This window comes from Melopsittacus undulatus, chromosome 4 (assembly GCF_012275295.1).
Source record: "Melopsittacus undulatus isolate bMelUnd1 chromosome 4, bMelUnd1.mat.Z, whole genome shotgun sequence".
NCBI lineage: Eukaryota > Metazoa > Chordata > Aves > Psittaciformes > Psittaculidae > Melopsittacus > Melopsittacus undulatus.
The window spans coordinates 5,845,654-5,859,261 of NC_047530.1; the positions used below are offsets into that span (position 1 = coordinate 5,845,654).

General features: G+C 36.9%; 1 protein-coding gene across 1 annotated transcript in view; it reads left to right on the forward strand.

The window, feature by feature from the left end:
- Positions 1–13,608, forward strand: part of MYBPC3 (myosin binding protein C3) — a 59,676-nt gene that overhangs the window by 16,479 nt on the left and 29,589 nt on the right. The window contains exons 9-16 of the mRNA XM_013130312.2: positions 1,548–1,601; positions 2,357–2,359; positions 6,398–6,421; positions 7,149–7,315; positions 8,114–8,246; positions 8,480–8,482; positions 8,921–9,045; positions 9,593–9,698. Of these exons, the coding sequence (XP_012985766.2) occupies positions 1,548–1,601; positions 2,357–2,359; positions 6,398–6,421; positions 7,149–7,315; positions 8,114–8,246; positions 8,480–8,482; positions 8,921–9,045; positions 9,593–9,698 (615 nt within the window). The remainder of the gene's footprint in view (positions 1–1,547; positions 1,602–2,356; positions 2,360–6,397; positions 6,422–7,148; positions 7,316–8,113; positions 8,247–8,479; positions 8,483–8,920; positions 9,046–9,592; positions 9,699–13,608) is intronic.

Below are 13,608 nucleotides of genomic sequence, written 5' to 3' on the forward strand. Positions count from 1 at the left end.
AGTGGCCAAAATACACTTTTCCATTTGAGCATCATACCCAGAAAACGATCCTTTGCAGCACTGTACTACCTTGAGAGTAATAACAGAAGTAAAAATGGTTTTGTCTTAATAAAAGGATCTCTTCTCACAACATATTCAAAATCATGCTCATTCAAGATTGTTACTTTTCTCACCAACATTGCATTGTCAAGCAGCACAAGACGTTTGGCATTTGTTTCTCTTCCATTTAAAAACAATACTGCTAAAATACCCATAATTTATCTGCTGAGGCTGTTACACTTTGAAGTATTTGTTCCTCCAATACTGAATTTTCCTGATAGTCTGGTTTACACTTCTACAGACAGATCTTCTCTGAATCAATGAGCATTATGTGTTGGTATAGATGGAAGCATGGGCTACCACCACCACCAGCACAACTACAAATAATAATAATTTCTGTGTATAAAACGATAATTAGATGTAAGTTGTTGCTGCTGGACAAATGTGAGTGCCATAAGACAGCATCACCAGATTCTCATACTCAAGACAACAGAAATGTCAAGGAGCAGCTGAATACTCATGATGGGAGACAAAGAAAATCCATTTTGACTTTCTGAACCTTGTCTGAATGCAACAAAGACCTTTTTTCCCCCTAATTTGAATAATCAATAGTCATGAAATTCAGTGTAACTCCCAGCACTTTTATATCAAATCCCTGAAGTGATTTTTTAGCAATTAAACCCCCAAAAAAGTGATTTTAGTGACCTCATTCTAAGTTTTCAGAGTAGATTTATACTTCAAATGCTCAGAAGCACAGCTAAAAGGCATTTGATTTGGACCACCAAAAAAACATCATGCATTCCATCTGAGTTCACCATATGTAACAGACAAAATTACACATAAAAAAACTCCTGCTTGTTGCTTCTTGTTCCCACAAACCAACTCATCACACTATTGCTTGTCATGATGCTCGTTGGGTAATCACATACTGAACCTCATCTCAGAATCAATGTCAGATCACAGAATTCGTCCTTTAACTCCCAAGCACCAATGATGTGACACTTTTTTGTATGATGAATTCTGGAATCACAAAGATCCTTAGGAAACAATTACAGCTGGGATAATACTAGAAAAATCCCCACCTTATTCGAGATTGGAAGAAGTCCCAGAGAACGGTTGGTTAAATACTGCCCACAGTAAATAATATCCACATTTCTGATACGACAGCTTTCCAAAAGCACTAATGATTCTAAAGAAAAGCTTCTGAAACATCCTTATGGTAAATACATTCCAGATCAATATGACCACCAAGCTAATACTATGTACAACTTTATCCATAATCAGCACAGAAAAAATACATATTCATTAAATATATTTCTTAAACCTATATGAAGACCAATATGGACAAAGAGCCTAATTGTCACCTCCCATGTCAGTTCGTGTTCTGAGTCATTCTAAATCCATCTACTAGTCCCCTGCAAAAATACATCACCTGCATAAATGCTACAGTCTCAGAAGGTATTCCCGTCTGCTTTTGAATCTAATTGTGACTTTCTGTTACTATACAGTACCGAGGGTCATGAAGATGGAGAGTTTAATTTTAGTGCCCTACTGAAAAAGAGGTGAGTAAATATCCATGAACTTAAAGAATTAAAACAACCAGCTTCTGTTGAACAGCTCTGAAAACACAAAATCTAGATTAAGTGAAAGTTTCATAAATTCAGAATCCCTGTAGTTTTCCTAAAGCAGTTCTAACTGGAAAAAGAATGACAGGAAATTATGGCAACTTCCCCAAATAGTCAGCATTTGATGCATTTCTGCTTGGTTTATAAGACTGATCTTTCCCAAGATAGAAAGGGCTGGGACTAAGACAATTACATGCTTCCACCAACTCTTTTCATTATAAAAAGCCCTAAAACGCAACAGCAATTTACAGAACCTTTGTGTAAAAATTTATTATAGGCAGGTATTTATTATATATAGGCAGCTATATACATTATAATAGGAATATATATGTTATAATAAGAATATTCTGTCCTAAGTTTCCACAATACTTTTCATCAGAGAGCTGGGAGGACAAGCCATTTTATTAGATATCTGTTAGTATTACACTATACAACTATATTTTCTATAGCTTTTTATTACATATATGTAAATATATTCAATGTTGCATAAATATTATATAAATATTTTTATATAAATATTCTTCCAATTCTATTTTTTATTTCTTGCTTTTACTTTGACATTTTTTGGTGGAATTTCCTCTCCCATTCTCATCCTTCATTGCAATATCTGTTTTCATAACCTGCCTACTTCTGTTTTTCTCTTTTTCCCACCATCGTAATCTGGATATTTTGGATTCTGCTGTTGCCAACAGAGAGTAAGATTTCTATTTTATTTTATTACAAATGCATGGGTCAGGCTGAATATAAGAACCATTTGTTTGAAATAATGCATGCATCTTTATCTGTCTTAGGTGTAGAGCGTGACAAAATTTAGATAACGTGTAAGAAAATGATCAGCAATTCCTGAGGCAAAAATGCTTTTAAACAGTTAATACAAGTTAAGGGCAGGCTACTGAATATAAATCAATGTGCTTCTCTAAATGTCCTTTCATTTCCACCATCACTTTCTTTTACAAGCAGTTTTAAATTGCCCTTGAATTCCCAGATTTTCTCAATAATCTGCTGCTTTAAATTCCTATAGTCATAGAAATTAGAATCAGAAAAATCATTTGCATAATATACCTGCTGGTGCCTATCAAACATGTGCTGAAGTTTTGTTCCATCCTTCCTTAAACATGTTAATGAAGGTATTACAGAAGTCACTTTCTTCATAAATGTACAGGCGTCTCCATTACAAACCATTTCATTCCATTCCAAGTGAAGTTTCCATTGCTCATTATCATCCCATTACTCCAAACATGGCTCTGTTCACTGCCCTTGGCCACTCACTGAGTCTTTCTAGCTCCTGAAGTTTCTATAAACACTTGTCACTAGACTCCTGTTTTGCAAATGTAACTTATACCATTCAGGTTTTCACAATCAGCTGCTTGGGTGAATGTTGTTGGGTATCTGTGTCCCGTCTTTGCTCAGCTATTAGTATTACTGTTTATAAAAAGGGGTTTATCTCCACAAAGAGTACAGGATCATGTATACATTTGGAGTTGCTTGGTTACAGAAGGCAGTAACTCAATAGCCTGATGTTTCAGTCAAGTTAACTCACACAGATTTCAGTGGGGCTAGAACAAGACACAGATGTACAAAGCCCTGTATTATCCAATATGTAACATATCCAGCTAGAAGGGAATTCTGGCTTTGTAGTAACACTACAACCAGAACTCTCAAACCAGACAAGACAGAAAGTCCACTTATCAAACTTTCTATAGCTGGCATTGATATCCAAGTTTCTTTTTTCACCATGAGCCCCAGAGAAGTCTGAAACAAAACCTGTAATTGAATTTTATTGTAAGTATAAAGTAGGGAAAACCTGTCATGAGACCTTCTCCTAGGGCCTTTCCCTTCCAGTTTCATAATTAGTTTTGAGCAGTGGTTGGACTCTTAAAGGAGTAAAAATTTCCAGTATTTCCAGAAATGTTCAGTTTGTGGATTTAACTATTCATTATTTGTTACAATAGAAATGCATTTCATTAGAAGGAGCTTATAAATGTCACTGCATTCTGTCGCTGGTTTTGACCTTTCTTGACTTATGAATCTCTGTTTAGTGAATTTAAGCATGCTGATGATTCACTGCTCCAGGTGTTTTTCACAGCACTTTAAAAGTAATTTGTGGATCCTTCAGGCTTTGCACACCACAGCTTAAAGACCGCTCCTTTGTTAATGAGAACTGATAGGCAAAAAAAAACTTCATATTGGAAGGGAACTAAAAATAGAATGGTTTGTTAAAATGGAATAGAAAAGGAGACCTCATGCTGAGGAACTCTCAAGAGCCATGCAGATTCAAATAGAATTGAAGAGTATTCTTTCTGCACTTCTGCTTTGTCACACCTAATGTACAAGTGCCTCTCAATCCAGAGGTAATGAACATTCCCATTAGAATAAAAAGAGCTTCATTTAATATTGTATCTCCTATCATTGTAATTTAATTAACTAGTGTTGACATACAGATGTCATGGGCCAAGGAGAGGTCATTGGGAAGAGGAAGGGAACAGCTGTCACAGAACTATTAAATGGGATATTGAGCAGAGACCTTGAAGGAGGTGACAGCTGACAGGGTCCAATCAGTTGACAGTAATGGGATAGGAAGGAACCATCTCTGGGATGTACAAAACTATTTTTAACCCCTCCACATATGTTTAAAACATATCAGCTGCATATTCCATTTACAGCAGGTTCACTGAGCTGCATCTTAATGCCCCCAAGTGCATAGTTAACCTATGAGGTGATCACTCTGAATAAGGATCCCAACATCAAGGAGAGTAACGTAAGGATGGGGGAAACTTCAGGAGTCTAGGTCTATGACTTTTCATACACTGTTTAGTTCCTGTTGGAAGAGTACAACCTAAATGTGCAAACTCTGTGTCTTTATGGGATCACAAAATGGTGAAAAGGAGTATTGGGGTGGAGAAACCTTTGCTCAGAAGCAAAGACGTTTTTTCTTTGGTTTGTCACAACTCAAACACTATACAAATTGCAACCTTTTAGTACAGCTTTACATCCAGCTTACAAGCCTTTCCCTGTAATTAAAAAGCATTAGTATTCCCAAGGAAGGTACTATACTCATGCTTAGGACCAAATTTCTTGTGTTTCAGCTCGCATACACCCGAACAGTATTGCCAGATATAAAGGTGGGATGACAGTGAGTAATGGAAAAGCTAAAGCTAAAATTATGAGTCTTATCAGTCATGGGATATACTGGACTGTGGAATTGCATCCAAATTGGGAGATTTTTCTCATGATGTATTTAAACACAACTCACAAAAAGTATTTTTGAAAACTCTATCAATAATCCTACCTACAAATATTCAGGTAAAGGAGTGAATAGAGATGAGAATAGGAGCAGGGAGATACACAGAGACACCACCAGAATTTATATACTAACTGTTAAGTTTTTCTTATTGCCTATGAATTTATGTTTCCTTTTGAGACAGTTTGTGCCACAGAACATTAATTGTACTAGTACAAAGAACTCAACATACTAGAAATATTATATACTCCTAGATTTAGGTACTTGTATATCTATTTCAATTTACAAGTGTTTAGGAATATTTAAAAGTTGCTCATTGATATGACTAGGAGAATTTGCCCCAAAACAGCTCATGTTAAGAACATATCTTGGTCTATTTGGCAAATCAGTTTAATTGTCCTGCCTTCTGCTAGACAAAACTGCAAATCATCTATAGCAGCATCACACTGAATGATGGATATATAGATAAGAGGAATCCTGATTAAATTTGTGGGTGATATTGACTCACTGTTGTGACAAAACAAATACCCAGTAGGCTGTACTTATCACAGTAAGTCCAAACCTCTGATATACCTATCCAATCCAATGAGTGCTGCTGAAGGCTTAGTGAGTGATAAACCCCTCCGAAGATATAAGATATCGCATACCATATTTCAGCTCAAACTCTCTAAGCTGAAATCCTCGTCTCTTGCTTCCTTTCCTCTTCAAGAGCTACAGATGCTCTGGAAATCCCAGGTCTGGACAGCAATACTTTAATAAACATTATGCTCACATTATAAGCAAGCCTTTTGGCTTGACAATAAAATGAGCACCCGAAGTGTTTGGTTATCTCTTCTGTCTAGACTGACTACAGTTATGATTTTTCAGACCAATGGGACTGTTATCTTTCTAGAAAATTTGGGGGGGAAAAATAAAATAGAAATATGCCCAATAATCCTCCATTTTTGTCTGCATTACCTACTTGTCTTCTTATTGGGTTTACGACTGAACATGGCTTCATTATAATGGTGTGTTCTGCTTCACTGAAATCTGCTTGGTTCTGGGGATACCAGAAATAACAGCCACAGGAATTTCCTTTTCCTAAATAAATTTTTAAATTACCTCTTTTATCCTTTCTCTATTTACCAAAACACAAACTATGACAGGCAACAACTCCATGATGACCTGTCTGTTCTCTGTAAGGTGATTAGCCATGATTCTGAGATAATGTCTGGAATAACCAGACATGCTTACACTTATAAATTGCATAGTGGAACTATACAAAGTGTGGGAGTGAGTTTGGTTTCAACAGGGGACAGCCTTTTTCTTAAGCCTATTTCAGAGCTTTTGCATGAGCTCCTTCATCTCCCTGCTACTGAAGCACAAGCACGTTCTGCTAAAGATGAACATGACATTCATGACTTTTTTGTATTAACACATGATATCTTCTTTCTTGCCCATCGGGATGCTGTATGTGTTTCCAAATGATTCTCTGTGTCATTCTGGAGTGCAGCAGCTTCTTGCGCACAGTAAATCGGTAAGGTTACAACAACTTCATTTTCTATTTATGATCTTTAACATTAAAAATTCGATGACAGAAAAAAATGCCTTTCCCAAAGCCAGGCAACCAAATTTTCACTTTGTTTTGCTAAACCAAACATTAATTCTTCCATAATTGCAAGTTCTTTGGTTAAACTATAAGTAGTCCATTGTAAATATTGTCTTGTTAGACATTACCAATCTATGTGTCTTCATATTTCATAGTTTCCTATAGACAGCAACTATATTTACAATAGATGAAAAGTATTTTAATAACCTCCAACTCATTTTAGTGAAGAGAAAAAAGGCCCTGAGTAGAAAAGGATTTGTCTCTTATTAACATAAACCAACTTCCTTGTTTCTAAGGCGTTCTCAGGATGCCAGTTCAGTTCCTTGCTTTGCCACATGTTTTGTATGTGACCACACCAGGAAAACAAATCTCCACGTGTTTCCATTACCTGTCATTAAAGGGAAGTTAATATTTATTTGCCTTGGCTAATTAAAAGTAAACTGTTCAGGTCAGTAACTGGATTTTAATCACTATATATAAATAGCAGTAAAACTAGTTTTATTTCATCATTTTAGGTAACAATATAGGAAAAGTTAGACTAGTACATTTTTCATGAAGAAATGGCTTCATCAAGCCAATATGTAGCTCACCAAGCCTATGGGTGTTTTAAATACTCTCAATAGTGACATTCAGATCCTCTAATCCCTTTCTGCAGAGGTGAAGGAAAATCTGAATCCCAATCTGATGTTGATGTCTGGGAAATCCTGAGGAAAGCTCCTCCTTCGGAATATGAGAAAATTGCTTTTCAGTATGGGATCACAGATTTGCGTGGGATGCTGAAACGCCTCAAACGCATTAAGAAGGAAGAGAAAAAAAGCACAGGTTGGCAAGCTGTATTTATTCCAAATAAATGTGTTCTTACCTTCTCAGAGTATTAACAACAGCTAATAGCAGCCATGAGAAAAGCATAAGGAATAGGATTTTCCTATTCCAATTGTTACACGGTTTTACATATGAAATGCTGATTCCTAAAGATTAAAGTGATGTCCAAAGCTCTGAGCTAGCTTCCTCTGAAACTCTGGATGTCCTGAACCTGTTCATTTTAACTAATTTCTTCTGCCCTACCCTTTGTTTTTCCCTGAACAGAAAGCAACAACACCCCCACCCTAAAACTGGTCCACATGTCAGGTATCAGTGGTCCACTTAAAGAGTTTTATTTCCATTGGGATGATATATTTGGAATTCTTGAGCCTTTTCTAGACTTGTGAAGTATAAATTGCCTAATTTTAACTAATTTGTTTTAAAAGTCTGAAGCAGAGAAGGCAAACCAATGAGAAGATCAGTATCATTTCTCTACATGGATAGACAAAGCCGTAACTCTGTGTGGGATGTGTTGAAGTACATACTCACGTCTGATTTAGACTATTTTACTGTGCTTATTTTAGTTTGTATCACATACTTTTCATCCTATATTAAGGAAAAGAGAAAACAGAACAAGATGAACAACAGACAGGAATGGTAAAAATGGAAACAGGGATGCAGAAAGCAGGGAAGGTTTAAGATGATGCTAAACCATAAGAAAGGGAATAGAGAATTACTTTCCTGTTAGAGAATGCAAAAATAAATGTTAAGTATAAAAATGAGTAAGATATATATATTTTTAATCATTCTTTGACATAGCATTCCTCAAGAAACTGGATCCAGCTTACCAGGTGGATAAAGGGCAAAAGATCAAATTAATGGTCGAAGTTGCCAACCCAGATGCTGATGTGAAATGGTTGAAGAACGGACAGGAGATCCAAGTGAGCGGCAGGTAAACTAGAAACATGGGAAATCCCCAAGAGAAGGAGCTAGAGCTTGGGCAAAGTGGGAAAACTAGCTTTTCTTGGAAACAAAGGATTGCAAGGGGGAGAAATAGATGCTGAGGAAGAATCTACATAAAGCTTTGTCTTAGGGACTGTTTGCTTATCTCATCACTTTCTCTTTTTTTCCCCTCTGCTCTGTATATCTACACATGAAACCGGATGCTTCCATCTACCTACATAGCAAGTAAGTCCTCACATTATATTCTGATCTTCATGTGCATATCCAGGGTTCAAAATTACTTTCTCTTGATATGGGGTACACTTCAGTGCAGCTTGTTTGTCAACCCAGTTCCCAGTGATTTCGTGCTGAAGCCATGACAAAGCATTTTTAATGGCAGTCAAGTCTGTTGTATTGCTAGAAGTTAGCAAAGCATGTGGCACCATTCACAGGAGTTTGTGCTTCTCACACTTGTATGAAGATTTCTCCATAATTTCCTATGCTATAGTTTTTCAAGCACTACTGCTGCCCACTGCACCAGGACAAGGATATAGGGCTTGAGTCTTAAACCTTGCCACAGATGCCAGAAAAAGAAGGAACCTTTTCCTCTGCCATGCAGGGGAAGACAGTGTCTCGGTTGAAAGCAGTTAGACTTTGATAATTACGTTGAGATCCTCTTTTCAGATACATTTTTGAGTCTGTTGGGAATAAGAGAATACTGACCATAAACCACTGCTCTCTGGCTGATGATGCAGCATATGAATGTGTGGTAGGGGACGAGAAGAGCTTCACGGAATTGTTTGTAAAAGGTGAGCAATGAACTTTGAATTCCTGTCACATTCCTTACTGTCAGATTAGTTCACCTCACAGGAAAAGAAATTCTCACACATGAACCAAGTCTGATATCTCTTGAAGTATATAATTTTCTTACAGATGAATGAAGGAAAATTATTCCTAGAGATGCAACTAAGAAAGCACAGGCAAACAGCACAATGATGATTACCATTAATTCTCATTTGGGAACTGATTTACTTCTCCACAACAGTAGGGCTAGAAAGTTACTTTAAAATTTATTCCATTCCATATAAACTCTACAGGCTGTTGACAAGAAGCGGGTTTAGAATTTCAGACTATATATGAAACTTGATTAATTTTGTGTTTGTATTCTGCCTCATGAAGCAAAACACGAAAAGTCATTTGGTAATATTGATAATGTGACTCAGCACAGTAAATCTGAATTTTCAGCACAGAGAGCATCACCATGGGGCTCTTCCTGTACAGTGCAGAGTGTTGAAATCTACCTCTGGTTTTCAGTCTTTTAGAATACTGTTTTAATAAAAGTATCTTCATTTTCAGAACCTCCAATCCTGATCACTCACCCACTAGAAGACCAAATGGTGATGGTTGGAGAGAGGGTGGAGTTCGAATGTGAAGTGTCTGAGGAAGGAGCTACTGTGAAATGGTAAGAGAATAGAAAAGTGGAAAAAAGCCCCAAACAACATGAAACCATTTCACTCCATGGGACATTCTAGGACCAATGTTTGTGTACTAGAGTTGCGAATAGAAAGGAAGAAGGCATCCTATATAACTGCTTTCAGAAAAAGAGTGATCCTCCTCCTATATGTCAAACATTGAAGAGGAAATAAGAAGCCAAAACTAAAACAAAAGGTATATTTTAGAGGGTGTCTAGAATTTCTTGTGCAGTGTTTACAGGGTGCTGCCAAGCTGTTGGCTTTAAGCTGTTCTAAACACTTGACAGTAACGTCTAAGTATTAGCCAGACTAATCAGATCTGTATCGTAATGAGTCTGCTGTATGTTATGGAATCTTTCAGTCTTCTCAATCACAGTGAGGTGCTGTATTTGGTTCTCTTAAAAAGCACTTTTTCTTAGGTAAAAAGTTAATGTCTCTTGAGACACAGAGAGAAGGTCATTGACTTATTTTAACATAACTGTTGCAGTGATCCTGTAAAAGCAATCATTAGGCATATGCAGTGAGTAGGATTAAGATGACAAACATTTAGACCATAGAGTCCATTTTATTGGGCATTCCAGCCAAGCGGAAGCTGGGTTCATGTTGCTTGGGCAGGCACAGCAGGCAATGGTCACATATCAGGTCTTACTCACACTGTTCTCACTTCATTCTCTACCAGATGAAATTTTCTTGTGCTTGTTAACAGCTTCAGGCACATGGTTATCAACTGTTCCCACAATGCCCATTACATTCCTGGAAAGTGCCAAACATTCATCTGTTCTCCCATAGGAAGGAACTGAGAATTTAAATAGAGCTCAAGAGCTAATACAGCATATGCATTACATCATTAAAGCCACATGCACAGGCACACACATGCTATTGTTCAGGAACTGCTTAGAGATGCCTGGTCACAAGAGATGGGGACAATCAGATCCGTTCCTCTCAGAACACAGTGCAGCTGCCACACTTTGATCCTTTGCCTTTGAACAACTCCCATACATCATACAGGGCTGCTATCTGTGGGCTGGACATTTGGTGTGACAAGGCCAAACCAGCAGCTGTTTCAGCCCGAAATGCATCAAGTGGCCAGAGAAACTCTTCAAATGATAGCAACAGAAAACTGAGCACTTAGACATTTACACTGTATCTTACTGGGTTTATTATGTGAGACAGTCAATGCTCTTGCAACAAAGGGAGTATTTAGGACAATGGAGGACAGCGTCCAAGGAAAACATGAAACACAGCATGGAGAAAGGGTTTCAGTGTTATGGCTCATCAGCTCAATAGTTTAAGCCAAGTAACAGACACTAACTCAGGGCACCTGTTATAGCACCCTTTAAACCTGGGATATGAAATCACAGGCACATGAACAAAAGCAATTATGTGACTTGCATAAGACAACGCTCATAACCTCTTAGGCATGGCTATCAGACTAGGGCTTGGTGAACTCATGTGGGTCTCTTCACAGTAATCAGGAAACAATGTTCTTTTGATCACCTGGAAAGGTCTCACATTATTATTATGCATTACTATGGAATAGCTATTTTTAAAATTCAGGTGCTTTTGGAAATAATCCTTGAAGAAGTTTTGATGTGATCTTTCTCATCTCTGAATGCTGATGTATCATCTGATCAGTTCCAAAGGAAAACAAACTGTAGTAATGTAACAGCAACAATAAATATCTGCATCCCCATTATCACATAGTACCTACATGAGCCTTATCTCAGAAGACATTAACCAATTTGTCCTTGGAGTCTAAACAAGAAATTGGAAAGCATTTCCAGACAGTCACTGAGTGGCAAAATTGAGAACAGATATTAGGTCTTGAAGATGTTCTGGACTTGTATAGACTAAGCTATGGCTGATCTACCTATTATTGCACTAGTTGTGCTTCAAGTCCGAGACTGGACCAGATGTCCTACTGTGGTCTTTAAACTAACAGTTTATGGTTCTATTAAATCTTCCACTTACACTTTGATATCAACTGATTCTTCTACTTCATTGTTCCAGTTACCAAAGGAAGGCCTCTAATATTACCTTATATGAGGGTTTTCACTTTTCACTGAAGTATTATTTTATGCTAAATGATATCTGGGAGTTGGGGTGGTTTTTTTTTGAGGTTTACGGTTTTATCGCTCCACTATTTGTCAGTACAACCTTCTGCAAACACTTTACTCACACACAGCATCAGCAATGTGCTAGTCAGTAAAATAAACACAAGTTAAATGTACTGTTCCCTTCCCAGGGACTTAAGACACTAGTCATTGCAAATAGCCTATTTTCATTATTTGGACAAGATTTTAAGAAATCTCTTTCTTAACAATGGCTGAACATTCAGGTATTTTTCATGAGCCATATGTCAAAAATACCTCACTAAAAAAGAAATGAAGAAGTTCAGCTTTGGACCACTAACCACATTGCAAGTGCCTGGTTTTGCCAGAGCAGCATGCAGAACTTCTAGATCACAGTCTGTTCTCAGCAGTTCAGCAAAGGTTTACTCATTGCTTCATAGCACTTGTTCCAGAACTAATCTGCATGAATGAGACTATCAGCCTTAGGAGAACATCTTGCATGTGGTCTCAGACTCTTGCCACTCAGCAATCAGAGGAAACACCATCCTGACATAACAGTAAGCACTCTGTTTCATGTGTCTTCTGTTTCCTCCCTTACTTACACTGTGCTGTGATCTGGAAGGGCAAAAACAGATTTTCCAAAACCAAAGATAAGATCCAAAAATCTGTGCTGTAAAGTACAGTTAGGAAAGAGTAACCTATAGGTATCTTGAAATGCAGTTGCAGCAGATACATCTAAGTCTCAAGTCAGATGATTCCTCTCTCTGCTTAAAGTATAGACCTTCTGATTTACTTCAGCAAACTAACTGAGGCAAAAGGTTTTCTTGCATATATATACCTAGAAATTAGAGCTCTATTATTTTAAGGAGTCCTTAAGTAACATTTCAATTTGCTATCCTGTAGGCATATTTCTTAGGCTGAATAGTCATTGGTGATGAATAAGGGAAATTACACAAGATAGAATAGTCCTATTCTATTAAAAGCATAACATTGTTTCTTTTCTTTTTTACCATGTAAGTAGCAAAGAGAAAAACATTTTCATTTGCAAACTGCAGCAGTATTCAAGTAATATTATATAAATATATTCAAATAATAATGAAAACTCTAAAATACTACAAAATAAATATGCTGAAGAAACTACAAGCTATTTTCTTGCAGCCTGTTCATGTTGTTTAGGATTAACAACAGGAAATCTTGAGTATTTCTGTGTGACCTTGACTGAGCAGCATGAATCCTCTCTGCTCATTTCCCTTTGTGATGATTGGAAATGACAATAATTAAATTTCCTCCCTGGCTGGATGGTGAAGCTTAATTTAGTAATGTCTTAAATAAACTGGGGCATCCTTCAATGTAAAGGGCTACAAAATCCAAAATACATCCTCGTTTCAATCCATGCTAAAATTTTCTTAATTTACTGATGCCCACAAACCATGGATTTATAACTATTATAATTTACATCAGGAAAATTAAGACTTCAAAGTCATTTCCCAGCAAGTCTCATTTACATTATGGCAATTTATAAAATAGCAAATTCCCTACTGTTGAAGTGTCTTCATCCCTGTATCTTCTACAGCATTTAATATACCTTCATTATTATTTATAATAAATAAATCTATGCATAAATACTAAGAATTAAGTAAATCCTGTGAGTAAACTCTCTTGAACCAGAAGTCAAATACCTAGTGTAAATTAATGGTCAAGCTAGAAGCATTTCTGGTTCCAATAATATTTTGCTAACTTGAAATGTTATGAGGATTTAATTTATCTTGTGTCTTCCAATCTCTAGTAATATTGAGCTGGCTCTTACTGTCTTCCAGCCATTGAAAAA